At 52.1% G+C, this 25,573-nt stretch overlaps 2 protein-coding genes across 5 annotated transcripts; one reads left to right on the top strand and one right to left on the bottom strand.

Annotated features, from left to right (window-relative positions):
- The first annotated feature begins 516 nt into the window (after nt 1–516).
- LOC116952367 (guanine nucleotide-binding protein-like 3) lies at nt 517–11,595 on the top strand. The gene is made up of 15 exons (XM_032971653.2): nt 517–623; nt 1,737–1,795; nt 2,337–2,495; nt 2,803–2,913; nt 3,340–3,405; nt 4,058–4,187; nt 4,647–4,747; nt 5,256–5,559; nt 5,984–6,071; nt 6,390–6,573; nt 6,780–6,922; nt 7,541–7,668; nt 8,778–9,151; nt 10,209–10,266; nt 10,727–11,595. Exons 1-15 carry the CDS (start codon nt 611–613, stop codon nt 11,017–11,019), a joined length of 2,211 nt encoding a protein of 736 aa, XP_032827544.1. The 5' UTR covers nt 517–610; the 3' UTR covers nt 11,020–11,595.
- Nucleotides 11,596–13,535: 1,940 nt separating this feature from the next.
- Nucleotides 13,536–24,497, bottom strand: LOC116952368 (putative E3 ubiquitin-protein ligase makorin-1). 4 transcript variants are annotated; one of them, XM_076074192.1, is made up of 9 exons: nt 24,386–24,450; nt 22,670–22,789; nt 21,171–21,299; nt 20,556–20,836; nt 20,021–20,247; nt 18,895–19,109; nt 18,503–18,613; nt 18,040–18,184; nt 13,536–17,609 (listed from the first exon to the last, which is right to left on the bottom strand). In XM_076074192.1, the coding sequence occupies exons 1-9, from the start codon at nt 24,433–24,435 to the stop codon at nt 17,394–17,396; spliced, it is 1,494 nt and encodes a 497-aa protein (XP_075930307.1). In that variant the 5' UTR covers nt 24,436–24,450; the 3' UTR covers nt 13,536–17,393. The 4 variants fall into 4 exon arrangements, with proteins under 4 accessions (XP_075930307.1, XP_075930308.1, XP_032827545.1 ...); XM_076074193.1 differs by lacking the exon at nt 24,386–24,450 and adding an exon at nt 23,903–24,024; XM_032971654.2 differs by lacking the exon at nt 22,670–22,789 and having other exon boundaries at nt 24,386–24,497.
- Between the last annotated feature and the right edge of the window lie 1,076 nt (nt 24,498–25,573).

Below are 25,573 nucleotides of genomic sequence, written 5' to 3'. Positions count from 1 at the left end.
ATTTCTCACCCCCCCCCCCCTCGTCACACATCGTCACAAATGGCTGTCCCCCTCCCCCCTCCAGGTGCGTGACGTCATTTATGGACGGCCCCTTATCTCACGAAATCCAACTTGAAACTTGACACGACGGGAATATGAAAAGTCAAAATGGCCTCGTGAATTTCAAAAGGCCATTTTAATTAAAAACAACACATACAGCTGTGCCATGTTACACACGTGTGTTTTGATCAAGATATTGCAATATGGTGATAAAAAAAACATTCTAGAAATCGTAATACTGTACATAAAAAAATACTGTACTGGAATTAAAATTAAAATATGAAAAAAATATGAATACAACGAACACCGTGATTCAAATAAAATTATATATTTGTGGCAAAATATATGAACATCAATAACCATTTTGCAAATAAAAAATTTAAAGCAAATAATTGTTTACACCAAGAGTGGGAATCGAACCCGCGGTCTCGCGCGCCGCCCACCCGGCTAGCACGCGGTTCTCCCCCCCCCACCTCCACCCAATGCATCGCCGCGCTACATCCAGTTCCGGGTCAGGGGTCACAACTTCCTCTTCTTCCTTGGCGACCACGTTGCCTCCTCCGCTGCAGCCATGAAGAGACCGAGTGAGTTTCATCGCCTCGGCCCTCGCTCCTTCATTACATTCGCGCCGCCAGCTCCCCGATGGCGCCGTGGAGGGAAAGGGGACGAGGGCCACGACCGGCGAACTTCAGGCCATGCCCCCCGCGTGCCCGTAGCGGCCCCGGTGGTTCAGGATAGGCCGTGCGGTTTAGGCCCCTGCGCATGGAGCGTGCCGCACGAAGGCTGTTTGGGGTTCGAGTCACTGTGATGCGTTAGGGACACTTACGTTGGGTCATGACTTTAACTCTTAATTAAATGGATGGGTTAATTGAGAATCCCAATTCGTGTTTTTTATTAAGGTGAGTGCATCCGTTCAGGATCGTCATCGTCAACCATGGTCAATCCACTGTTGGATGAAGGCCTCTAAAAGCCGTCGCCTCTGTTGTTGGGTTTTTATCTCACGTGCCACCATCACCCGTGCCCTCATCACCCATGCCCTCACGTGCGACCATCACCCGTGCCCTCACGTGCGACCATCACCCGTGTCATCACGTGCGACCATCACCCGTGCCCTCACGTGCGACCATCACCCGTGTCCACACGTGCGATCATCACCCGTGCCCTCATGTGCCACCATCACCCGTGTCATCACGTGCCCTCATCACCCATGCCCTCACGTGCGACCATCACCCGTGTCCACACGTGCGATCATCACCCGTGTCATCACGTGCGACCATCACCCGTGTCATCACGTGCGACCATCACCCGTGCCCTCACGTGCGATCATCACCCGTGCCCTCATGTGCCACCATCACCCGTGTTATCACGTGCGACCATCACCCGTGCCCTCACGTGCGATCATCACCCGTGCCCTCACGTGCGATCATCACCCGTGCCCTCACGTGCGATCATCACCCGTGCCCTCACGTGTCTTGCTCACCTGCGTCGTCACGTGCTTTCTCACCTGCGCAATTATACTTTTACTAATGACCCATGTCCTCACCTGCACTCGCTTGCGTCGCCTCACCTGTATAATGTAGTTCCGAACGCTCTTACATGTGCTCTCGCCCATGTGATCGCAACTGCTCGCTGTCATCTGCCGCGCCAATTCTCACCGCGACCTCACCGGTATCTTCTCGTCCGTACCCACCACGCAGAGCTGAAGAAGGCGAGCAAGCGCATGACCTGCTCCAAGCGCTTCAAGATCCAGAAAAAGGCAAGGAACGGTTTCTGCGCGCGACCGGAACGAGCAAGGGAGGGGAAGGGCAGCTGCGTGGTCATTTGCGAGGAGATTCAACTGATTGGCTGCTGGGCTGGCCATCTACGGAGTGGTGGTGCAGTGGTTAGCGCACTGCGCTACGTACCCGATACCCGAGTTCAATTCCCGCTCACAACCAACGTCAGTGTTGAAAATTTGAATTGCTCCTGGGCCTCTTTGGTCGACTCGGCCTCAAATGAGGACCTGGTGCAGTGTATAAACATCACCACTGGAGAGACAACAGCGGCTAGGCATGGTGTTGATCACACTGCCTCCTAATGCGCTGTGCTGGGATTCATCGGCATTAGTTTGCCCCAATAGCCTGTTTAGGCTACACGGGGGACATTTGTATGTTTTCATGTGTGTTTGCGCCCGTATGCATGTGTTTGGGAGTGTGCGTGCTGCGTCGGGTCTATGTACGTGTCCACTAACGTGCTTAACATCTTTTGTGTGTGTATACGCGTGTACTTCTCTCCGTCCGTTCCCACGCTCGACCCAGGTCCGCGAGCACAAGCGCAAGCAGCGCAAGGAGGCGAAGAAGAAGAAGGGAACGGGGGCAGGGAGCGCCGCGCGACGAGCTCGCAAGGACCCCGGCGTGCCCAACTTGGCGCCGTTCAAGGACGCCGTCCTGCGCGATGCCGAGTTGAAGAAACAGCAGGTGGGGCCCATGGACGGACGAACGACTGGGAAACGATGGAGAGCATCAGGGGTGCCATAGGGGGTTGAAATGTCCGAACCATGGCGGGGGGGGGGGCTCATAGCAATACAATTTCAATCCAACGTGGATTTTTCAGTCGTCTTTGTCCGACACAATTTAGTCCACTCCTGAAGGAACTTCCACAAGCCGTCGCCCTCTCGCACAGTCCTGCGCACTAACAATCCACCTAGCGCAGGCAAACAAACTCGTGCTCATCTGTGTGTTCACCTGTGTGTTCACCTGTGCGTGTGTCTCTGCGTGGGAGCAGGCAGAAGAGCTGAAGGCGAAAAGGAAAGAGGCAAGGCAAAAAGAGATGCAGAAGAAGCGGGATGAGCGCAGTAAGAGAACCGAGCGCAAGACGGATCGCCTCTCCACAAAGGTGCACACACAAAGACAAAGATCCCCCGTATAGATTTAACAGACTGTTGGGGAAAGTGCTGTGACCAAGCAGCTATGAAGGCTGGCACGGCACACGAGGGGGTGGGTGTCCAACACCACGCCCAGCCGCCTTTGTCTCCCTAGTGGCAATGTTTACACACCACATCAGGTACTCATTTGAGGTTGAGTCGGCCTTAGGGAAGGCCCAGGACCGGTTCAGGTAATCGTCACTGATGTTGGCTGTGAGCAGGATTCAAACCCGGGTCACCAGATTCGTAGTGCAGCACGCTAATCGCTACACTACCGCTCCCCACATGGGTACACACATACACACACACACACACGAGTACACCCGAACAAACAAAATCACGCAGACGTGGGGCTGTGGTTACGCTGTTTGAGCATCTGTCTCTTTGTCTCTGTACAGGACCCCGTGGCTATGAAGACAAAACCAGAGGCTTTGAACAAGAGGCTTCTGAATGAGCTGCACAAGGCAGGTGGAGTGATCGGGAGGGATCTCATCATCGTCATTAGCAGTAGCAACACCATTGTCACCTGCCTTACATTGGACGTTATAGATCCCGTAATGTTATTTTTTTTAAAGTAGGCTATGTGCGCTATCGGTGAATATTTAAAAAGTCTACTTACATATTACCCAGTTGAGTAAAAAAAACTCATCCATTGCAATTGTGCATTATGGGTAAACCAGACCTTATTATCAAGCAGCATTTCTTTCAAAGAAATGCAGCAGTACATTGGGTAAACCTGCTTAAGAGCCATGGAGTAGATATCGTCCCTGACTGACACTACGGTACCGGTCTGTGGCGCATAGCTCATCCTCACGGCAGCGGCTTTTGGCTAACCAATGAACAAAGACGGTCACCGCATCGCTCCCTTTCAGATGGGATTTTGCAGCCGTCTGGAACACTCTTCCGTTATTACAGAACGACCGGAGCAATGCACTTTTAAATCTAGATTGAAAACTAATTTATTGAGAACTGCTAGTTGTGTTTAGTTTGTTGTCCTTCCCCCACACCTTTGATTAGCACGGTCAGCTATGTGCGATGCGAAATAATTCCACGAATGGCAGATGTGCTAATGAATTGATTTGTGTGTGCGATGGTGGTGGTGACGGTGCTGGGCAGGTGCTGGGCTTGGCGGATGTGGTGCTGCTGGTGCTGGATGCGCGCGACCCCCTCGGTTGCCGCTGCCCCCAGCTGGAGCAGACGGTGCTGGAGGCGGGGAAGCCGCTAGTCTTCCTGCTCAACAAGATCGGTGAGCGCCACGATCCCATTCCCTTTTTCACCGCACACGACCGCCTAGAGCCAGCAACGTCGCCAGCGTTCGCAGTCGGCGCAGGTGCAGCCCTGCAACCGCTTGCTCACCACCACTGCTCGCGAAAGGGCCCCCGTGAGAGGGAGATCTATAGAGGGTTCCTGTAGACAATTTTTCGTCTAATCTTTCACTCTGTGCCAGATGGGTTTTGTAACACGTCTATTCATAATGAATGCACTGCTGGATGAAGCCCTCTCCATGCCATATTGGTGATGGGGGGGTGAGTATACTTCACCACGCTGGTCACTGCCAGTGAATGGAGAGTGATATCTGGCCCAGTCTATCCTCCCCTCTCTCTTCTGGCCATGGTTAACATTCCTCTCCCACTGTCCCCCCGCCAATTTTGTCTCTCTCTCCTGCCCTCCCTCTGCCCTCCCTCTGCCCTCCCTCTGCCCTCAGACCTGGTGCCAAAGGACAGCGCAGAGAAGTGGCTCAGCTTCCTGGGCAGGGAGCACCCCACTGTGCTTTTCAAGTGTTCCACACAGCTGCCGGGCATTGGGGTACGATACACTTTGCACCGCCACTCGCACTTCTGCTGCATTACTTGCACTATCACTCGCACTACTGCTGCACCATTTGCACTGTCAGATCAGATCACAATATTTCTCCTGGAGAAATCCGATGAGCCATGAAGCTTTTTTTCATAGATGTCACTTACACTACCACTCGTACTACTGCTGCACTAGCACTATCACATGCACGACTGCTGCACTACTTTAACTGCCACTCAATCTACCACTTGCACTACTGCTGCACCACTTGCATTACCAGTCACACTACCAGTCACACTACTGCTTGCATTACCTATTGCCTTTCGCAAAGTGTCAAGGGCAAGAGGTCATCATGGCCAATCCCTTTGCTGTTGGTACCCCACCTCGCCATCGCTTTCTTCCACCTGCCAGTGCCTTTTATAGTCCAGTACGGCCACAAACATCAACACGAAACAGGAATGCCATGGTCCAGTTGACGGTGATTGATTGGTACTGTCGTTTCGCTGGCACGGTGCAGGTGAAGGCACAGCTGCCCGGCAGTGAAGTGCTGGTGAGCCGCAGCGTTGGCGAGGAAGCGCTCACAAGGCTGCTGCTCAAGTTGGCGCAGCACCACCACAGCCCCATCTCCAGTGGTGGCAGCGGCTCCAAACACTCCAAGCACTCCAAGAACTCCACCACCATTGAGACCGCCACTACTGACACCACTGCCGCTGGCGAAGACACCGCAGACGCTGCCGCCGCTGCCGAAGTTGCCGCCGAAGACCCCACCGCCACCACCACCCCTGCCGTTGCCGCCACCGCATGCCGGGTGGCCGTAGTAGGTGAGCATGACTGAGACATCTCCCCGCAATGGCCCGCATATTACGCCGTGGCATGGCCGATGCGGCCACCTGATGCACGAACGGCGCATCAAAGGTTCGGCGGCCTGCGAGTGCGGCCACGAATACAAAACCATCGACCACATTTGTGAACACCCCGCTGCTGTCTTCACTCCTTTAAAGGAGAAATAGACGAGATACATTTTGTTTCTGAACAAACAATTGAGTGGATAACAACATCTAAAGTTACATCTTTAATCTGCTGTTGTTAATCCAAGATTTCGCCGTGGCGGTGCAGCCCCCTCGGAATCAAACCCAGCACAGTATCTGACCGGGCCTCCTTGTGTAACCATGAAAATTGCCTCCGCCCCCCCCACCACCCCTGCTCACTCTTCCCCCACCGTTTCTTCCCCGTGTGCCGCGCTAGGGTTTCCGAACGTCGGCAAAAGCAGCATCATCAACAGCCTGCGGAAGACGCGCCTGTGCAACGTGGGGCCCAACGCGGCCGTCACCAGGTGTGGCCCGACACGGTAGCGCTTCGCTGATGTAACTGCGACCCGGGACTTGAAAAAATGTTTTTTTTATTCTCATGAATAAAGCTTCAAACTCGTGTCAGACAGCGCAGCGTCATTACCCCGAAGATGATGAGTTTTAAGCTGCGAATATTGCAGCGTTTAAATGCTGCCCACACGTCTCCACAAGCACGCAACCCTGCAACCGCATAACCTCGTCACTGTACAGACCTGTAACTGCGCGGCCCTGCAACCGCATAACCCCGTCGCCGTGCAACCACGTCACCGCGTGACGGTGTTTACACTGAATGCCCCGCGCAGGACCATGCAGGAGGTGTGCCTCGACAACCACAGCGTGCGGATGCTGGACTCGCCGCCGGTGCTGCCGAGCGCCGACAACGCCGAGGTGGCGCTGGTGCTGCGGGGGCTGCACGCCGGCGGCGTGAACCTCGGAGACGCCGTGCGCAAGCTCGACGCCATCCTGGAGCGGTGCAACATGCAGCAGGTGCCTCCCCGCGGCCGCCCGTTAGACGGCGACGCCGAACCCGGCGGTCCGAGGCAAACGACAGACGGCACCAACGACGCGCGAATCGATTCGCGAGGCCGCACCCGTTACCCCCCCCCCCCCCCCGAGCCATGGCCATTCCGATGCGTTTTTTGCGGTTGCGCGTGCTGCGCGTCGTTAAGTTAACCTCCCGTCCGCCATCACAGATCATGCTTCACTACATGGTGCCGGATTTCTGCAACACGAGCGAGTTCCTGGAGCTGCTGGCACGGCGGCGCGGGCACCTCAAGAAGGGCGGCGTGGCGGACCACGCGGCGGCCGCCAGGGCAGCGCTCTCCAGCTGGCTGTGGTGCGTGTGGCGACGTGCTCACGCAGCACACACACGCACGCAACATACACACACACACGCAACACACACACAACACACACGCAACACACATGCAACACACACATGCAACACACATGCAACACACACATGCAACACACACGCAACACGCACACGGGAGACAGGGCAGTCTTCTTCAGCTGGCTTTGGTGCGTGTGGCGACACACACGCATTGAACACACATGCAACACGCGCAACACACACACGCAACACGAGACAGGGCAGTGCTCTCCAGCTGGTTGTGGTGCGTGTGGCGACACACAAATCAAAGGTTGTCGTATCACCTGAATAGGCTTTTGGGGCAAGTGCTGTCAGCAAGCACCATTGAAGGCCGGCACTGCATGCCAGGGGACGGGTGGCCAGATATTCGCCACAGTTTTTGGTCACGAGAGTGAATAAAACTCGGCTCACCGGATTCGTAGCGCAATGCGTAAACCACTACACCATTCCCCTTGTTTGTGCATATATATGGACACAAAGGCAAAGCGCTATCCAGCTGGCTATGGTTTGTGTGTGTGTGTGCATGGGCAAACGTGATGCAATCGGGCTGATGCGACGCTATCGTTGTGACTTGCGTCGCAGTGGGAAGCTGAGTTTCCACACGAGCGTGCCGGCGGATCTGGCGGCCACCGAGACCACGAAGAAGTCGCAATCCCCCCTGCACTACGACCGTGCCGCGCTGGACACTGCCAACGCCGACACGCTGTCACGTGAGTCTTGACCATGTGCCGCGGTCCCTTGCCCACACCCGCTCACATCCCCCGCATGTAGTTTGGCGCGGTCCCCCGTGTAACCTACATAAGACGGTTGGCGCAAATGATCCTTATGGCGATACCCCCGGGGTACCAAATAATACATAATGGGCCGAGGCAATTAAATGTTATTTCTGGGACACTATTTTTTCCAGGGGTGTACTTAACTCCGCGACTGTGGTACCAATCAATCCGAAATCGGTGCCACTCCGCGATGTCGAAACGCCAAACATTAGCATAAAAAAATCCGTTATCGAAAATTCTACTTTGAACAGTGCATCGTGTACAGCTCGTCCAGATGAGTTCGATTGCCGCATCGCTGAACATCAACAGACTAAAAATGACTGCATCACGGACATTATGCGAGGGCCGGGGTACTATGGTACCCCAGGGTACCGGCATAAGGTTCAAATGCCGTTATCAAGCACTCATTAAGCCGGTACAAACACACCGACGCAGAGACGTGCGAGCTAGTGTTGCCGCAGCATTATTTTTCATGGTACACTGCGCAATTAATGGCATTGCTCGATTTTATGATCGACACTTTCCAACGAAGGTAGAAAGCGTCGATGCGTCAGCTGTGTCTGCCCTTCTGCCTTGTCCTTCTGTAATGTGGGGTAAGCGATAACTCGTGTCAAGATGATCCAATACACATTCAATGTTCGTATATAGTTGCGTCGCTGTTAGGGGTTCACCCGAAAGAAAACTGGCCAAAATGATCAAATCAATGCCCCAGTAATCGGTAATACAATCATGGCAATAATGTAACGAGTGAGCGGTAGCGCAATTATTGAAGTTCAATGCCCCGGTCACCATTTGTGATAGCCAGTGGACCTTACCTGCTAACATTTTTTTTATTGTTTAGTTATAGTTTAAATGCCCGCGACGACATCATCGCTCATGACAAACGACTCAATTGAGATCACACACACACACTCATCATCGCCCCCTACTAGCAAAGTGAATGCCCCCAGGTCACTATTGCATCAGACTCTCCTGGGCTCCTCCGACTCCTCACTTGGGCAAACAAACGTAAACTTGAAACGTTTTTATTCGCGCCCGTGCAGGGTGCCGCTTCCCCATGCCGGCCGGGAGCATCGCTCTGAAGGGCTACGGCTCGACCAAGGGGGTCCTCGACGACCTGGAGCTGCAGCAGCTTCAGCAGCAGCTTCAGCAGCAGCAAGCAGTAACAGCCAGTGCCAGCAAAGGGCAGGAGCAGCAGCAGCAGCAGCGGAATGGCAACAAAGTCCAGAAGGTCGAGGACAACAAAGACGAGAAAATTGAGGACATGGCAATAGATGAGGAAGATGATGACGATGAAGACGATGAAGACGATGAAGACGATGATGACGATGATGACGATGATGACGATGATGATGATGATGAAGACGATGATGACGATGATGAAGACAATGATCATGAAGACGACGATGCGGAAGAGGTGGGTTTATTTCTGTTCTGCACTCAGTCGGAGCCTTTATTTAGCCAGGTGAGAGCCCAAATTCAAAGAGAATGAAAGCTCAAATTAAATATAATTATCTAAATTAATAGACAAATTATTATCAGCCTAAGAAAGAATTGATATTTATGCAATATTCAAACCAGTAAATGAAAGCAGCACCGCCCTATACTAAATAATTATCTTCCCTTTCGATATCCACTGCTGGATGAAAGCATACTTCACCATGCTGGTCACTCTTGGTTGGTGAAGGGGGGGGTTAGGGGGCCCAGTGCTGGTTCAGATCTCGCTCGCCACTGATGTTGGCTATGGGTGGGAATCTCACTCTGGGTCGCCGGGTTCGCAGCTCATGGTGCACGAACCTATATTTTACTCGCGAGGAGCAGCGGTTAGCCGTGCCCTGAACCCGGTGGTAGCCCAAATTCTGGCTGCCACCGACACCACCACGAACACCACCAGAAGTGGCAGTGAGTGACACGGGAGCCCGTCCTGGGACTCGCCCTCCACGTGTGTGGACGCTCCACGTGGCCATGGTGCTCGGACAGGATACGATAATTTGAGGCTGGGTCGCTCCTGAAGATAAGTTAATACCTCGGTGGATTTACCTGGTAAGATAAAACAAATGTATTTGTATATTTTTTAAGTGATTTGTTTGCCTTTCCTATACTTCCTGCACTCCATGTCGTGTTATTGTATTGTTTGTTGTTGTAACGTTCTGACCCCGTGTGCCCCTACTGGACATCTGTGAAAAAGAGCTTTATAGCTCATCGGATTCCACCATTATAAATAAATATTCTGTATTCACTACTCGTCGAGTGGAGCAAAGCGTAGCTCTCGGGCAAACTTGATGGGGCGAAGTGCATTCAAATCACCGACGTAATGTATCGTAGATGCAGAATTACCGAGTGCTTTGAGAGGCGTAATGTTTTTGCCGAGCAAGGAGTTACAAATATAATGAAATCACGTGATTAAATTGTACGAAGTTTGGGTGCTGGCCCCATGCATGTTGAGCCACGGTGCAACGTTGTTGCTTTTGCAGGTCACGGCGGAGGGGAATGGAAAAGCGGCGATCGCTCCTGGGCCTGGTGGTGATAACGGTGAGACTGGCAGGGGGTATGGAGGGTGGGAGAACCTGGGCCGGTTGTCGGCCGCTGTTTGCGACACCGCTAAGTGCAGGGGGTCAAAGGGTTGCCATCTTTCGTTAAACCTGAACGGAATCGTCGTCGGCCATGATGTATCCACTGCTGGCCTCCCCAGGGCGTCGCCATTCCTAATGGTCACACGATTCAACAATCCACCTAGTTCCTGCACGCGAGACATTAAGCCATAATATCGCTTTTTTTGGTATTCTTTGGTTCTTTCGGTAAAGTCACGTAGATATACAAATTTTAATAAAGGGGGAAAAAATATTTATTATATTATTTTTATTCACTTTCTTTTTTTCGATCTACGTGACTTTACCGAAAGAACCAAAGAATATGAATTCCTGCAGTCACGAAAGTTTTTAAGTCAAAATTTAGGTTTTTTGGGTTAGATCACATAAATGTGTCGTTGCAGGAGCAGTGACGAGGACACCACTCGGCAGGACGCGGGCTGCTACCGCTGCTGCCGCTGCTACTCCAGCTGCCACAAAGACCGCTCCTCCGGCTGCCACAAAGACCGCTCCTCTGGCTGCCACAAAGACCGCTCCTCCGGCTGCCACAAAGACCGCTCCTCCGGCTGCCACAAAGACCGCTCCTCCGGCTGTCACAAAGACCGCTCCTCCGGCTGCCACAAAGACCGCTCCTCCGGCTGCCGCCCGTGCTCCCAACGACGATAGTTACGACTTCGCCACGGACTTCTACCTGTGATGGCCGGAGTTGGTCGCTGCTTGCACCTCGTTTCCACAGGACAGTGAATTCAAGTCTACTCGCATCCACCTCCAGTTGCCCCCCCTTGCTCGTGGTATCTGAGTTGATGGACAAATCGAGTCTGTTAACAAAAAAAGCGGGAAAAAAATTCCGACAGGTTAATTTTTATGTTTCGCTGTAACGTGTTTGGTGATGTGAATCCTCTCGGACCTCGGCTCGCATTCTGACGTCGGGGATCCGGGCAGAGCCCTAGGAGCAAAATCAGCCCAGAAAAATCAGTCTCAAAAAACAACAGGGATTGCCGGGCGACTCGGGTTTGTCTAAAGAACATGAAAACTCTGTGTTAGGTGGGGGGGGGGGGGGTCAACTCGGTTACCAACTTGAGTTCTGCATTCATTTAAACGCGATACGAGAGGCCTCGGTTATTGCCTGTGCACACGCGCGCACACACACACGTGGTGCCTCTCAAAAGGGGGACTGCGCCAACACCCTGGCCGCCACCGATTCTCCCGTAATGTTCTGCGCCTTCTGTGCGTCCGTTTTTATTTTTGCCAATAAAGTGACGCCGTTATTGGAGCTGTTACCTTTGTGCCTGCGTTTTGTCCTGGAGGTGTGAAGCAGGTGGTGATGCCGATTGTTGCTCTCACGACCTCTAATTAGATCATTAAACGGGCTCTAAGTTAAGATTAATTCGGCTTTGTGTGAGATGAGCTTACCTCTGCAAGGGGAGAGGAAATGTGGTAAATGTTATGATTAAACCCTGATCTCAACATTACCCAAACATTTTTTTCTTATGGTTACTCAGCGCAGGTGTGACTAAAGCACCCACTGCATAAAACAGTTGTTATAGGTTGCTGCAGGGCTACATGAAGGGCAGTAAGAGCCGTTGTACTGTTCTTCTCCATGTATGCCTTCACTGACTCCCGTGGCCAGGTTTGGTCAATTCCTGCACAGCACGGAATAATGAAGGGCTGTAATTAAATTACCTCCATTCAAGTTGTGCTTACAGCAACCGCAGGAAACCATTTGAAACGTTTTCTATCAATGAAGCTCAAGATCAGTTCACCCTGAATGTGCCAAATCTAATCCGACTCTCAGAAGCTAAGCAGAATAGAACCTGGATTGTGATTGAATGGATGGGCGATCACTGCACAACGCAGGTGTTAAGGGGCACTGCAGAAAATTCCATTGCTGTACTGTGCAATATGCTTCCACATCTTTGCTTCCCGCCTTTACTACCGACCAGCGTGGGGAAGTATGCTCAAATAACCAACAATTAGGGTGGTGTGGGGAGACCCTCATTTTACTTCTAGAAATGTGAAGAGCTTCATAACTCATCAGATTCCTCCAGTCTAAAGATATCTTTTTTTTCTGAAACTCAGGTGACCAGGGCATAGATTCAGCTGGGTCTGACCCAGAAAATATGTCTATACCTTCTAGATTTGAAGCTTTCGTGACTGCAAGGATTCATACTCTTTGGTTTTATTCGGTAAAGTCAGGTAGGTACGTGACTTTACCGTAGGTACGCGACTTTACCGAATAAAACCAAAGAGTATGAATCCTTGCAGTCACGAAAGCTTCAAATCTAGAAGGTATAGAAATATTTTCTGGGTCAGACCCAGCTGAATCTATGCCCTGTGTGCCACGTACCTACGTGACTTTACCGAATAAAACCAAAGAGTATTTCTATACCTGGCACACGTTCTTCTAAATATACGTAAAAAAATTCTTATGAGAATGGCTTTTTGCATTAATACTAAATTGGGGGGATGTTTGTCATTCCAACTCTACTAACCTAACACGCATACACCTATATCTCTTTTCACAATACAAAAATAAAGAACAAATATTAAAATGGTTGAATATTTTTTTTGTTAAATATAATTCACATTTTCCGGGAACTTCCCAAGAGATCTGCTGCATGTTGGTATGAATGGAGAGGTAATGGAGACATTGCTGCTGCACTGCAAGGACAGTGTAGCGCCGTCACGGATGGGTGACGGCAGCCTCCCGGTGGCATCTTGTTTGATGCCCTCATGGCGTGTGCCACCCGAAATTTCGTTCCCGCGGAAATGCGATTTCGTTCATCAAAAAGTGTCCACGCGTTGTCAATTGCGACTCCGCGAAATTTGGTAACGCGAACGATTGGGAAATCAAGCGATACCTGTACCACCCTCTCACTATGGCTGTAAGTCGCATGCTACCTAATCAGTCTTATCAGCGACCAGAAAACATTCGGAGAACTTCAGCCAGTCAGTGGTTCTTAACCTGGGGTGCACGCACCACCAGGAGGTGCGCGACATGGCCAATTTCTTTATAAGGTAAATTTTAAAAAATGTAAGCACGGGCACGCAAGTACAACTACTTTGTTTCATCAAACCTATGTATTAACATCCTTTTTTTACGATTGAGAACCAAAGGCTACAGTAAAGGTTAAGAACCACCGACTTAAGCCCTCCAGGACCACAACCAACAACTTGGAGCGAAACAAACCCTCAGCGCAAACACCACGGGAATGGAGAGGCAACCAAAGTTCATATTTATTGTGTTATCTACAAGATTGTACATGGAATGGAGAGGAAAACCCGTACGAGCAATGGGCGAGCGCCTCGGGTCGTCAACTCGCCCCTCTCAACCCCCCACAAAACCTCCACCGCGGCTCGTGAAAAACCGGCGTTCGATCGTCCAGCGGCGTCCACCATTTGCGTGCCAAAAGACGCCGCGGCATGTTTTGCCCCGGTACTGGAAGCTTCAGGCGAGTGCGAGCACGCAGCTCGCGAACGCACGCCAAGGTCAGGCGCACGCTAGGATTCGCTTGTCGTTCTTCTCGATACGATTTAGTGGTTGTAGCCAAGCCCCTCCTCATTTTGACCACCACCGCGTCGCAAAATATGCAAATATGTTTACCAGTTTATTTTCGTTTTGTTTTAATCAACGGATAAAAATCAACGGCCGCTCGAGTTCACTTCGCGCTGGAACACAGCTCTCCCGACTGGCACATTGTACGGGTCCCGTTGTGCGTGCCCCATAAGAGTCTAAGCAACGGCACCAAAGTGGGAAAACTCAAGTCCACTTGGGGAATAACTGGGACAAAACGCAGTGAGAGTTACGAGTTTAATGAGGTAGAATAGAGGCCATGCGGGCAAATTCTGTGCGTTAGTCCAAACCACGGCTGGTGTTGTGGAAGGGACCCAAAAGAGAGTGGAACACAAAATCTCCAAAAACCAACCCACGCACACCCCTCCATAAAATAACTCAGGGGAACTCCAAATGTGCAATCACTCTTCCCGAGTCTACAGGGCATAGTCAGTCTGGACTGGTCACTCAGCAGATGGCATTTTCTTATTTGAGAACAGTATCTTAAAAGTGGATGTAGTGTTATCAAATTTGATAGCAACATTTCCTTGATGACTTTCACAGCAGCTAAAGGCAGCTTTCTTATTTATCCCACCTCGTGGTTGATGCTAAAGCTCAACTACTTTGTTAAACTGGGTTATTTAAACCAGCTTAGGTTTACCTCAATCTTAAACCGAACATTAACAAAGGTCATTCATGTTTCAATTGGCAAAAATCAAGAAAAGCTTTGAATTGGCTTCAGGCTCAAATGGTAACATATGCCTCATTTGTGATAACAATGTGGTAGGGGATGAAGGAGGACATTGAGGTCTCCCAAGTGGTGATGCCACTTTTTCACTGCCCACACAACAACGCTGTCTTGAGATACAATCCAAGTTACAACCAATCTCTTGTGGTACGATCAATCTTACGGATTGCCTGTCTGCCTGCCTGTGCATGGCTTTTCAAAACAACGTGCACAATGGCATTTTCACATCAACCTGTCTTAACATATCACCTTACGGACTATTTGAACCACCTGCCACACGTCCTATTTGTACTACGGTGCACCTCACAAACTGCCTGCTCTCATTATGTCGCACCTAATGGGTCCGTTCGGGTTCTCGCATCCTGCCCGGCGGTGGCGCGGCGCCCGCCCCAGCCTCTCGCCATTGAGAAGCTCCCAGTACCGGGGGCAAGCCCGAGCGTTTCTCTCCGCCGCAGCAGGCTCGCTCCGCGGACGACGCGATGGCATTGCCGCAATGGCTACGCCGCGATGACAGTGCCGCCCACACCGCGCGCTGCCCGGGTGAGGTACGATACGGCAAGGCGCGAGGGGAGGAGGTGGCGACGGCAGAAGAGCAGGGGAGGCACAACGCCGCCGGCGCCGCCTTCCCAGCACCGCCACCGTCCCCACCCTAACATGCAGGCTGTACTCTGCCACTTTACACAACTGGCGTGCGTGCGCGAGTGAGTGTAGCAGTTATTCCACTCGGGAGTCAGGGAAAATAAAGGAGCAGGCTTCCCTCTAACGAGTCGCACAACGGGACAGGCTAAGCGGCTTCAACGAATGAGCGCCCTTGAGAAAATGTTCTCAAACAGCGTTTGGTTTAAAACTAGAATCTCTGCTTTGCCTTAAAGAAACATTAGCAGCAGCTAGAGGGCAGCCAGAAATGTCGATTGAACAACAAGGTTGCAATGTATCTACTGGTGCAGGTTGAGTATAATAAACATTTTCTGGAGATAAAGTTGCAGCCATCGCTTTCGAGAGCATGGCTGGAAGCGATGGGTCTATGGGTCTTGTTAATTGCAAGGAGCCGGGAAAGCCGACAACGATTCATGCCGACGAGTTCTAAAACTTCCAAGGCTTGCCGCACGTTTCCCCGAGCCTGTGCACCCATCACTCAACGTAAGCCCAATGTAGCTTTTTTTATCCACATAGCCGCCCGTTGTGACGCAGGACCGCAGTCGCGCTGTCAAAGAGCACGTATATTTGTTTCGATCTTCTGAGAAACGTAATGTGTAACGAATACGGGTATGCCGGACTGTCAACACCGCTAGTTACGCAAGTTAGGGGAGGTCTTTATGTGCTCGAGTCTTCAGCCAGATCCACACCGCTCTTGAAACTTGCACAAAAATCGCCTGCAACTGCTTTGACGAGAACTGAACGAGCAATTGTGCAACAGGGAAATTAGACAGTGCGCATTCCAGATCGTAACGACTACTCACAGTTCACAAACGTGCACGTTTTGAAATGTTGCTAGAGATCGCTTCTCAAAAGTCGTCCGTCTCTAAGCAACTAGTTGCGCACACGTAAAGCGATTCAGTTGCATGCTAACAAGTTGCGCAACCGATTTCTCAGGTGCGGAACCGGCTTTAGGGCCGAGGCGGTGGCGGGGGAGAATTTTTCCAAGTCCGAGTTTTCAGGCCAAGTTGCAAACACCTACACACGTCGTCTGTGCATTACACCACTAAGCTGGCGCGGAGGCAATGGGGTGCGAGTGTTTAAATTGCTGGCCCGGCAGATGAGAAGGTAGTGGCGCTGACTTGACGCGGTGTTCAAACACCGGGCGTTCAGTTTTGGGCTGAGTGGATCCAGTGGAGGCCCAAACTACTATTCAGGAGTTTGTCTGCATCAAGCGTGACGTCAAATCAGTACACCGTGAGAACGCAGCATCACTACCGCCTCGTCGAAAGGCGCCTCGACTCGTTCATTGCATCTGACCACCTCGCTCCCTCTGAGCCGTGATCGTCACCCTCCCATCTCCCACGTGCACTGTCAGATTTGATGTCAGCGCAACCATAAGCATCCAAAACCCCCGCCACCCCCACTCCACTGAGATAGCCCTTTGTGAAATCAACACCTTTACAGAATGATCCCTCCCATTCCCCCACTCACTCCGTCACCACCACCATCGTCCTCTCCCGAGGGTCTCCAAAACAGCAGCCGCCTCCGGCAACAGCCGCAATAGACAGCAGAACAAATTGGCGCATGGTCATGCCCGAGCACAGCCAATCGTGCAGCACAATGTATGTAGGCCAGTGCCGAGTATCGCGGCCCAGGATTGGCCAGGGCAGAACCTTGGATGGCAGCCAATGAATGCCAATGTCCAGTGTAACCCTTGGATCATTTAAACTGGCTCGCGGCTAATACCGTAGACCGAAAGCGGAGCAGCACGGGTTGACCGTGCTGCACCAAGGCCCGCGGAACCTTCGCACGACTCCCGGCAAATAAATCAAATCGCCACCCATGACGTCACCGTCACGATTGGTGCGGGGGGGGGGGAACAAAAATTCAAACCTGATGAACTGTGCGAAGGTTAAATTAGCTGGGAAAAAAATTACGGCGGGAGTAACGGTCGGCGGAGGCAAACGGAGACCCCCCCCCCCCAGGAGAAGGGCGGCACAATAAGGCGGTGCAGACAAATGGGCGGCGCGGTGCGCGAAGTCGCTGGCGGAACGGAAGGAGGACGAGGAGCGAGAGCTGTTCGCGCGTCACGGGGAGGGGAAGGCAAGCGGGCGAGAGCCGGGGGAAACCGTCACAGGAAAAACTCGTCGTCGTCGTCGAGGGGGTCCGAGTCGTCGAAGAGGTCCGAGTCGTCGTCGGAGTCGGTGGCGAAGTCGGCATCTCCCGCGAGCAGCATGAAGAGGAGGTCGCTGAGGTCCGAGAAGATGAGGTCATCGTCCGAGTCGAGCAGTGCCGCCCGGCTCTCCCGCTCCTCGATGAAATCCCACAGCCGAATCGAGCTTTGGAACTGCGCGAAGAAACAAACGCACGAATACAGGTCACCCCCGAGCTCGCATGTACGCTCGCCATCCAATGGACGGCGGGCACCGGTTAAGGCCGAGGTAGGAAACTGCGGCCACATGAGGCCAACCCCACCTCGATCGAAACAGCTCGCGAACAATCCATCACCGCAATAACATATCCCCTCTAGTACTCGATTATTGCGGGCCAGGATCCTAGCAGCACTAAATCAGGTACTACAGGGAAATAGTTAAAATTTTCCCAGCAACACTGTGCCTCTACTTTCAATGCAATTAGTCAATTCCAGGCTGTGTTTGGGGGGCGAGCGAGCGATGGACCGGGGGCGAGCGAGCGATGGACCGGGAGCGAGCGATGGACCGGGAGCGAGCGAGCGATGGACCGGGAGCGAGCGAGCGATGCTGCCACTGCCTCCTCACCCGCACGTGTCCCTCCTGCCCGTGCTGCTTGCGCGCCCGTGCCTTGTCCTCCTTGCGCCCGTCCGGGTACGCGTGCAGGTAGAAGCACTTCACTCCAAACGGACACGAGCCCCGGCCCTGGTCAAAGTAACGGCACGCCTTCTTCCTGTGGGGACAACAGATGTAGGTGAGTGAGTGAGAGGTGGTGGTGGTGGTTGGGGGAGGTAATGGTGAGAGGGAAGGAGAGAGGAAATTGGGGAGGGAATTGTTGGAGGGAAGGAATGGTGAGAGGGGAGAGAGAATGGAGGGGAGAAAGTGAGGGAGAGCAGGCAGGGGAGGAATGAGGGGAGAATAGGTCAAGTGACAGAGATAAAAGAATGGGTGAATGGTGAGAGGGGAGGAGGAAACATCTCAACCTCCCTCCGCTCTCACCATCCCTCCCTCCTCTAATTGGGAAGTGTTGGAGGAGGGACGCTCATCTTACCCCATGGCGTCTTTGTAGCTCTGGATGAGTTTGTCCTTCTCCTCCTTGCAGTCGATCCAGTACTCGCTCGGGATCACAAAGTCTGACGTCACCCGGCACTCGGGGCACGACCTGCGGGTTTATCGGCCATTACGAACCTCCAAGGAGACATCGACCCCCAGGTATTAATAAACCCAGGATCTCGGCGGTGTCGGCTCTGTGGCTTTAGACACGGCCATTACGAACCCCCTCAGAGAAGCAGGCTAAGAAATTCACAGTGGCAGAGCTGGTTCAGTGGATACCACTTGGACAGCTATGAACCCACACACGCACACATGTGCGAGCGCGCGTACGTGAAACCCCAAGTCTTGAGACTGGGGACGCTCCGTAGTTGCAGCTCCGAGCCGACTCACTTGATGACCTTGTTCTCCAGCTGCTTGGTGCGACGCCACTTGCGGATGCAGGAGAGGCAGTACGCGTGCGAACAGCTCGACAGTATGCCAAACCGGCGCTCCGATGCGCGGGCCTTCTCAAACACCACCTCCATGCAGATGCCGCACACCACCCCGCTGCTGCGCTGCACCGCAAACGCCGCCTCCATGTCCTTCTCGTGGGCCGACACGCACGCCTGCGCCACGCCACATCGACGGTCAGTCGGTCAGCCATCGCCACCGTGGGAGGAGAGAGAGCGTCACCGTTAATAACTGACACGAAGAAGCTCATCCACCGCGCAGAAGTGACTGCGCATACCAACGTTGGAATATATTCTTCATTTTGATCATGTCCCCGGTTCGCAACGATTCATGGATTCACTGAGGAAGAAGGGGCGGTGGAACGGTTGAATTTTAACACGCCCGATAACATAATCAGAGCTTAATTTCAACCGGGTCTGTTCAGGTGAGCGACATAGAAAATATCTCTGCACGCTACACACATCGAACATACATAGCTGTGGCTACTCCGGGGTCACGTACCACCTATTCCCGTAAAAAAATGTGGCCGCAAATTAAGCCCTGGCTGTCCCCTATTCAGTGGATTCCAAACGTCTCCCCATGTAAGTTTACAGAACCATGTCCGCACAGCTCGCACGACGCCCACGGACGGCAGCAGGAATTACAACTGCACGCCAAAATTGGACAACAAATAAAAATTACTGAGCACGTGCCTATTCCAGTCGACCAACGACCTGGAGAATATCCAGCGAATCATGCATATATATATTTTTTAAATTATTTTGCTGCTGTCTATTTCCACATAAGCCACTTCGTTGAGCTATCACTGAAAATTAAGCTCAGGGGCTCAGTCGGCCTTACCTCGCAAGATAAAAAAATAGTTTAGTTTTATTTGTAAATATTTAACTGATTTGTTTACCTTGCCTATAATTTGCACTCCTGTCGTGTTTTGTATTGTATGTTGACCTGCCCCAGCTGGAAATCTGCGAAAAACAACTGTATACCGCATCGGATTCCTCTTGCAGTCTAAATAAACATTCCGATTCCGAGCTGGCGAGGGATTGCGTCACATCACAGCGCGTCTCACCCGGTGGTGCTGCGTGCGCTGCTCCGAGTCGGACGGGTGCAGCACCTGGAGGCCGCACATGTCGCACACGTCGCCGTGCAGGTACACGCAGTGATCGCCGTAGCGACACTCGCCCACCGCTGCGTACGGGCACAGCTGCTGGGAGGCGCCCGCCGGCGCCGGCGGTGGGACTGGTTCCTCCTGTGGTGGTAGCCCCTCTTGCGCCGCCGCCAGGTACGACGACGGGACTGGGCGGTGTAAGGGTAGGCGAGAAGGCATGTCGCAAATGGTAATTAATTGACACGCACATAGTGTAACGTTATTTTATAGGTAAGTTTTGTTCGCATTGGATCATCTTTACGAGAGTTATTGTGCATCCTCCACCTATTCTAGACATACAGGCAGAGCTAATGCATTCGGGTTTTCTACCTATCTTTCAGGTTTGTTGCTAATGCCAATTACATTGGCCATCCTGTGCTAGCCGGAGAGAGATAATGCATTGAAAATTTTAACTTGAGTTCAAAAATGTAAATGAAAAAAGGCAATATGATCTCACCCTCTCGCCCATTGTAGGGTTGCCCGGGCACAAACTCGGCTGCGTTGACCCAGTCGGCCGCACCCCCGGCCTTGCCGAGTGGATGGTTGAGCCCGTGTTTCCCCGCTGCCGTGGCTCCCCCTGTCTCGGAGCCCTGCTTGGCACGGCCCAGCGGTGTCAGCTTGGACGGAGCGGCCCCACAATCGGATGTGAGCGGTACGGGGCGTGGGGGAGCTTTGGCTGCTGATGGCGGCGCTGCATGTTGCTGCTTTGATGGGGCGGGCGGCTTGACATGGTCGTATCTATAGCAGCAATCAAAGAATTTCGTTCAAGGAAGCTTGGTGGCTCGCCATTCTCTTTTTCAACTCCCTCAACGAGTCCTTCTCAATCACTTCCCTTGGACATCAACACCCATTTCTCAACTCCGCCACTCTCACTCACCCTGCCACCTCAGCCCTATCACACACCCTTCCCTTTCGGCCCCCACCAATTCTCCTCGCCCACAAACAGTCCACTCACACCTCTCGCTTACTCTGGCCCTCTCATCCCTGTTGGAAAGTCACACCGGTAACCAACGCACTTCCTTCTCCACCCACCTCACACCAACTCGCGACCCCATTGGCCCCGCTAGCTCACCTGCAGCCGTCTCCATAGACGCAGCGCCCACGTTGGTAGAACTTGCAGGACATGGCAGGCTTGCTAGTGCTCAGATCGTGTGAGTAGGGGCAGTTGCGACCCTCCCGACAGACCCCGTGAAGAAAATACCTGTCCCAGCGACACGAAAAAATGGAACATCACACACCAATTCATCTATGATCTATCTACTGCTCGACAAAAGCCTTCATAAGCCTTTATCTTTTCAAGGTTCTCAGGTTTAGATAACCAAATGCACATGTTGGTCTCAGGATTAAAGTGCAGTGTGATTAATGGAAGTGGCCAATCATCTCATACAGGACCCTCCTGAGAAAGTGTTAAGGGTGTGATGTTTTCCTGGATAAAGCCATCAGCTATGGTTAATCCACTGCTAGATGAATGCCTCAAGCCATCACCATCTCTCAGGCTCACGCGATGCAGCAATATATCTAGCACCTGCACCCAAGCGGATATCATCACTCCATCTCCTGCGTGGACGTCCTCCCGCGAGCGTTTTCTCCTTTGGCTGCCACAGTATTTTGCTCCCCTTTATATACCGCCAGAAAAACATAGCCTCTATTTATAAACGAGATCATTTATAGTCATTACATACCACGTAGGATGCTACCGTGGTGTAATGGTTCACACAGTTCGATCTCCTGGCGCGGCAGTTGAAAACAATGGCCAAATTTCTTAAATCCCTCCCGCCTCTGTTCAGCCAGGAGTATAAATGGGTACACAACATATTCTTGGTTCTTTCGGTAAAGTCACGTAGAAGGGAAACAATAAAATAATAAAAATATAAAACAATAAAATTCTCACGACGTTTCGACCGCAACACAAGCAATCATCATCACAGTTAGTCTATCGGCAGGTCGCGCGTGGTGGGGGACAACTGTGGGCACTGTCACCTTTTCCGCGTCTGGCCAGCGTGAACGAGTACACAAGGGCAACATAGCGGCCAGATGTTAACTACCTCGCCTGGTATACAGGAAATCGTGAGTTCCATCCCGACCCTGACACCTGCATTGTCGCGTGGATTTTTCTCCAGGACCTCCGGATTTTGAGCTACCATTTGTGGCCAGCCAGCTTCTGAAATAAAAAAACGGCTATATAGTAGCTCAGGGGGCCTTTCCTGGGAAAAAAATAACAAAAATAGTTAAAATCTTGAGTTTAAGCTTTCGTGACTGCAGGAATCCATACACTTTGGTTCTTTCGGTAAAGTCACGTAGGTAATGTCAGGATTTTATACCGACGTGACTTTACCGAAAGAACCAAAGAGTATAGTTTAAATCGTTTTTCAAGACGTCTGGCCAACGTGGACGCGAATATATTCACAGTGGCGTGGGGAAGTCAATCGTCGGGGTTTGCAACTTTACTCACAACGCGCCCCGACCTCGTCTGATCTCGTGAGGCTCGATTGTGATTTAGATAGGCAACCGCCGTAAAGGATCACCGTACACTTTAACCAGCGTGTATAAAGAGATGGTCACATCACTTACGGCAGGGGTGGGGAACGTCCGGCCTGCGGGCCGTATAAGGCCCGCGGAATCATTTGGGTCTCTGGCCCTGCCAAGGCAACCGCAGGCGGGACTCGAAATTCAATAAATCTAGGAGCAAACCTGGGAAAGCAGTTGCGAGTAGCAACATCATCAACACCAGCATCATCACACGCCTCGCCAAAGAGAAGCAGTTCCAGCCATCGCAATAGGGGCAAGTTAATTAAACGTTTGACCAATTATAACAGGCTAATTTTTAAGTTGATCATTTTGTATGGCCCGCGAATGATGTTATAAATATCCAAATGGCCCTTGGCAGAAAAAAAAAAGTTCCCCCACCCCCTGACTTACGAGAATCCGCGCGGCGTTTGGAGGCCTCACCTAGCACTGGATTTCCTTTTAAAGCGCTGCACTACACACACGTACATACAAAGACCCCCCCCACCCACCGCGGTAGCCTATAAGAGACTGTTGGGACAAGTGCTGTTAGCGAGCACCTATGAATGCCGGCACGGCACACGAAGGGGATGGGTGGCCAGCACTACGCCCGGCCGCCTTTGTCTCTCCAGTGGCGATGTTTACACAAACGCTACAGAGACACTCGTGAGGCCGAGTCGACCTAGGTGAGGCCCAGGACCGGCTCAGATAATCGTCGCCGGCGTTGGCCGTGAGCGGGAATAGAACTCGGGTCGCTGGGTTCGTAGCGCTAACCGCTACACCACCGCTCCCCACGTGCATACAACGGCACCGTCAACACACAGACCTAGCCACATCGGCTACAACAAAATACGCCACCCAATTCAACGCAACGCCTCCACTTCGTCGGCAAACGTCAGGGGTTTTCCTCGTTCGACTATGCCTGCTCTCAAACACCCAAAAGGCGAACCAGAGCTTGACGGTACAAAAACAATTCCACGTTCTTATGACGAGCACCAGGAACGTGTTCTCACTCACACACGTTATTCCACCCGACAAAGAGCATGCAGGTGATGAAGGCAACGGCCGGGGATTTGAACTCAAAATCGCGTTAAACGAGTGAACGCGACGCTGTCTTAATCGCACTGACCGCGGGGCTTATTTTTTTTCCTGTTATTTTTGAAAAATTGTAAAAATATATATTATATATACAAGCCACCCGGCTCCGACAACGTAAACACGGCCCACGGCCGCCGCGTTCAAACCAAACCAGCCGTGGCATTTTAACGTGCAAGCGGTGCCCTCGGAATTCAGCCTCACCTCGCCCGATTATAACTTCGTTTAAATTCACCTTTTCACCGACGCGATTAAAAACAAAGACGGCGCAAAACACAGGGTTCACTAGGCCCGAGGCCACGCACGACTCCCCCCCCCCCCCCAACGACCACATTTCATAGTCCCCTTACGCGGGCTCCGTCCGCCGATTGGCCGAGCCGCTTCCCTCAACCGCTCCGTGGGGCGAAACGAACCAATCGACGCGCAGCCGGAACGCTCGCGACGACCATCCGCGCTACGATTTCAAAAAGCCGCAATCTCGCGGGTTTCCTCAAGGCCCGGAGGTGGTGGCGGGGCGGGGAGGACATTAAAGGCCTCGCTCGACTCCCGCGAAGCCAAGCGAACGCGGCTTGGTGACTGACGACGTGAACGGGAGGGCGGACGGGTGGGACTGTTGGACGAGAGAGGAGGTGGAGGGGGGGGGGGCGCCGTGGTAGAGGCGGCGGTTGAGGTTGGGACTCGGGTTACCTGCAGGTCACTTCTCCCTTCCAAGCCGCCGTTCTGCCCGCCTCCGCCATCTTGTGTTATCGGGTTGCCCCAGGCCACGCCCCCTTACCCAAAGGCCACGCCCATCTCACACCCAAGCCCCCCCACACACACAGAAGCCCCGCCCACTCTCCCTTTCAAGCCCTGCCCCCCTTTCATCTCAAGCCCCCGCCCCCCTCACTTTCCCTCGATTCACCCCCCCCCCGCGCGCGCCTCTCGACGGTGACGTCATCTTTGGGGGGGGGTGGGGGCGCCAAAGCGGAGGTTGCCAATCGGATTCCTGTAGATAGCAGCTGGGTTGCATTTGGTAGAGCGGATAAAATTATGCGGCACTGACGTCATGTCAATCAGAGGGCACCCCCTTCCCCCCACCCACACGGCCTCCCTCTAACCCCCTACCCCCCACCCCGTCCCTCCCACGCCAACCCCCCACCCCACAAACTGCGTATCTATTGCGATTCATAATTTATCGTAATAAAAAAAAGTATTCCGATTCTGATTGTTTGTGGCCAGATCGCGTAAATGAAACGTGTGTCATAAAGCCTCCTCCACCCAACAGAGTAAAAAATATCTATACAAAGTTACCTATATAGCCTCTTGTTATAGCAACCCTATTCCTCCTCCACCCGACAGAGTAAATATATATCTATACAACGTTACCTATATAGCCTCTTGTTATAGCAGCCCTATTCCTCCTTCACCCGACAGAGTAAAAATATATCTATACAAAATTACCTATATAGCCTCTTATTATAGCAGCCCTATTCCTCCTCCACCCGACAGAGTAAAAATATATCTATACAAAGTTTCCTATATAGCCTCTTGTTATAGCAGCCCTATTCCTCCTCCACCCGACAGAGTAAAAATATATCTATACAAAGTTACCTATATAGCCTCTTGTTATAGCAGCCCTATTCCTCCTCCACCCGACAGAGTAAAAATATATCTATACAAAATTACCTATATAGCCTCTTATTATAGCAGCCCTATTCCTCCTCCACCCGACAGAGTAAAAAAATATCTATACAAAGTTACCTATATAGCCTCTTGTTATAGCAGCCCTATTCCTCCTTCACCCGACAGAGTAAAAATATATCTATACAAAGTTTCCTATATAGCCTCTTGTTATAGCAGCCCTATTCCTCCTCCACCCGACAGAGTAAAAATATA

Source organism: Petromyzon marinus, chromosome 46 (assembly GCF_048934315.1).
Source record: "Petromyzon marinus isolate PM22_M1 ecotype Great Lakes invasive population chromosome 46, UKy_Petmar_22M1.pri1.0, whole genome shotgun sequence".
In the NCBI taxonomy this organism is placed as follows: Eukaryota; Metazoa; Chordata; class Hyperoartia; order Petromyzontiformes; family Petromyzontidae; genus Petromyzon; species Petromyzon marinus.
This window is presented reverse-complemented; position numbering and strand designations above follow the sequence as displayed.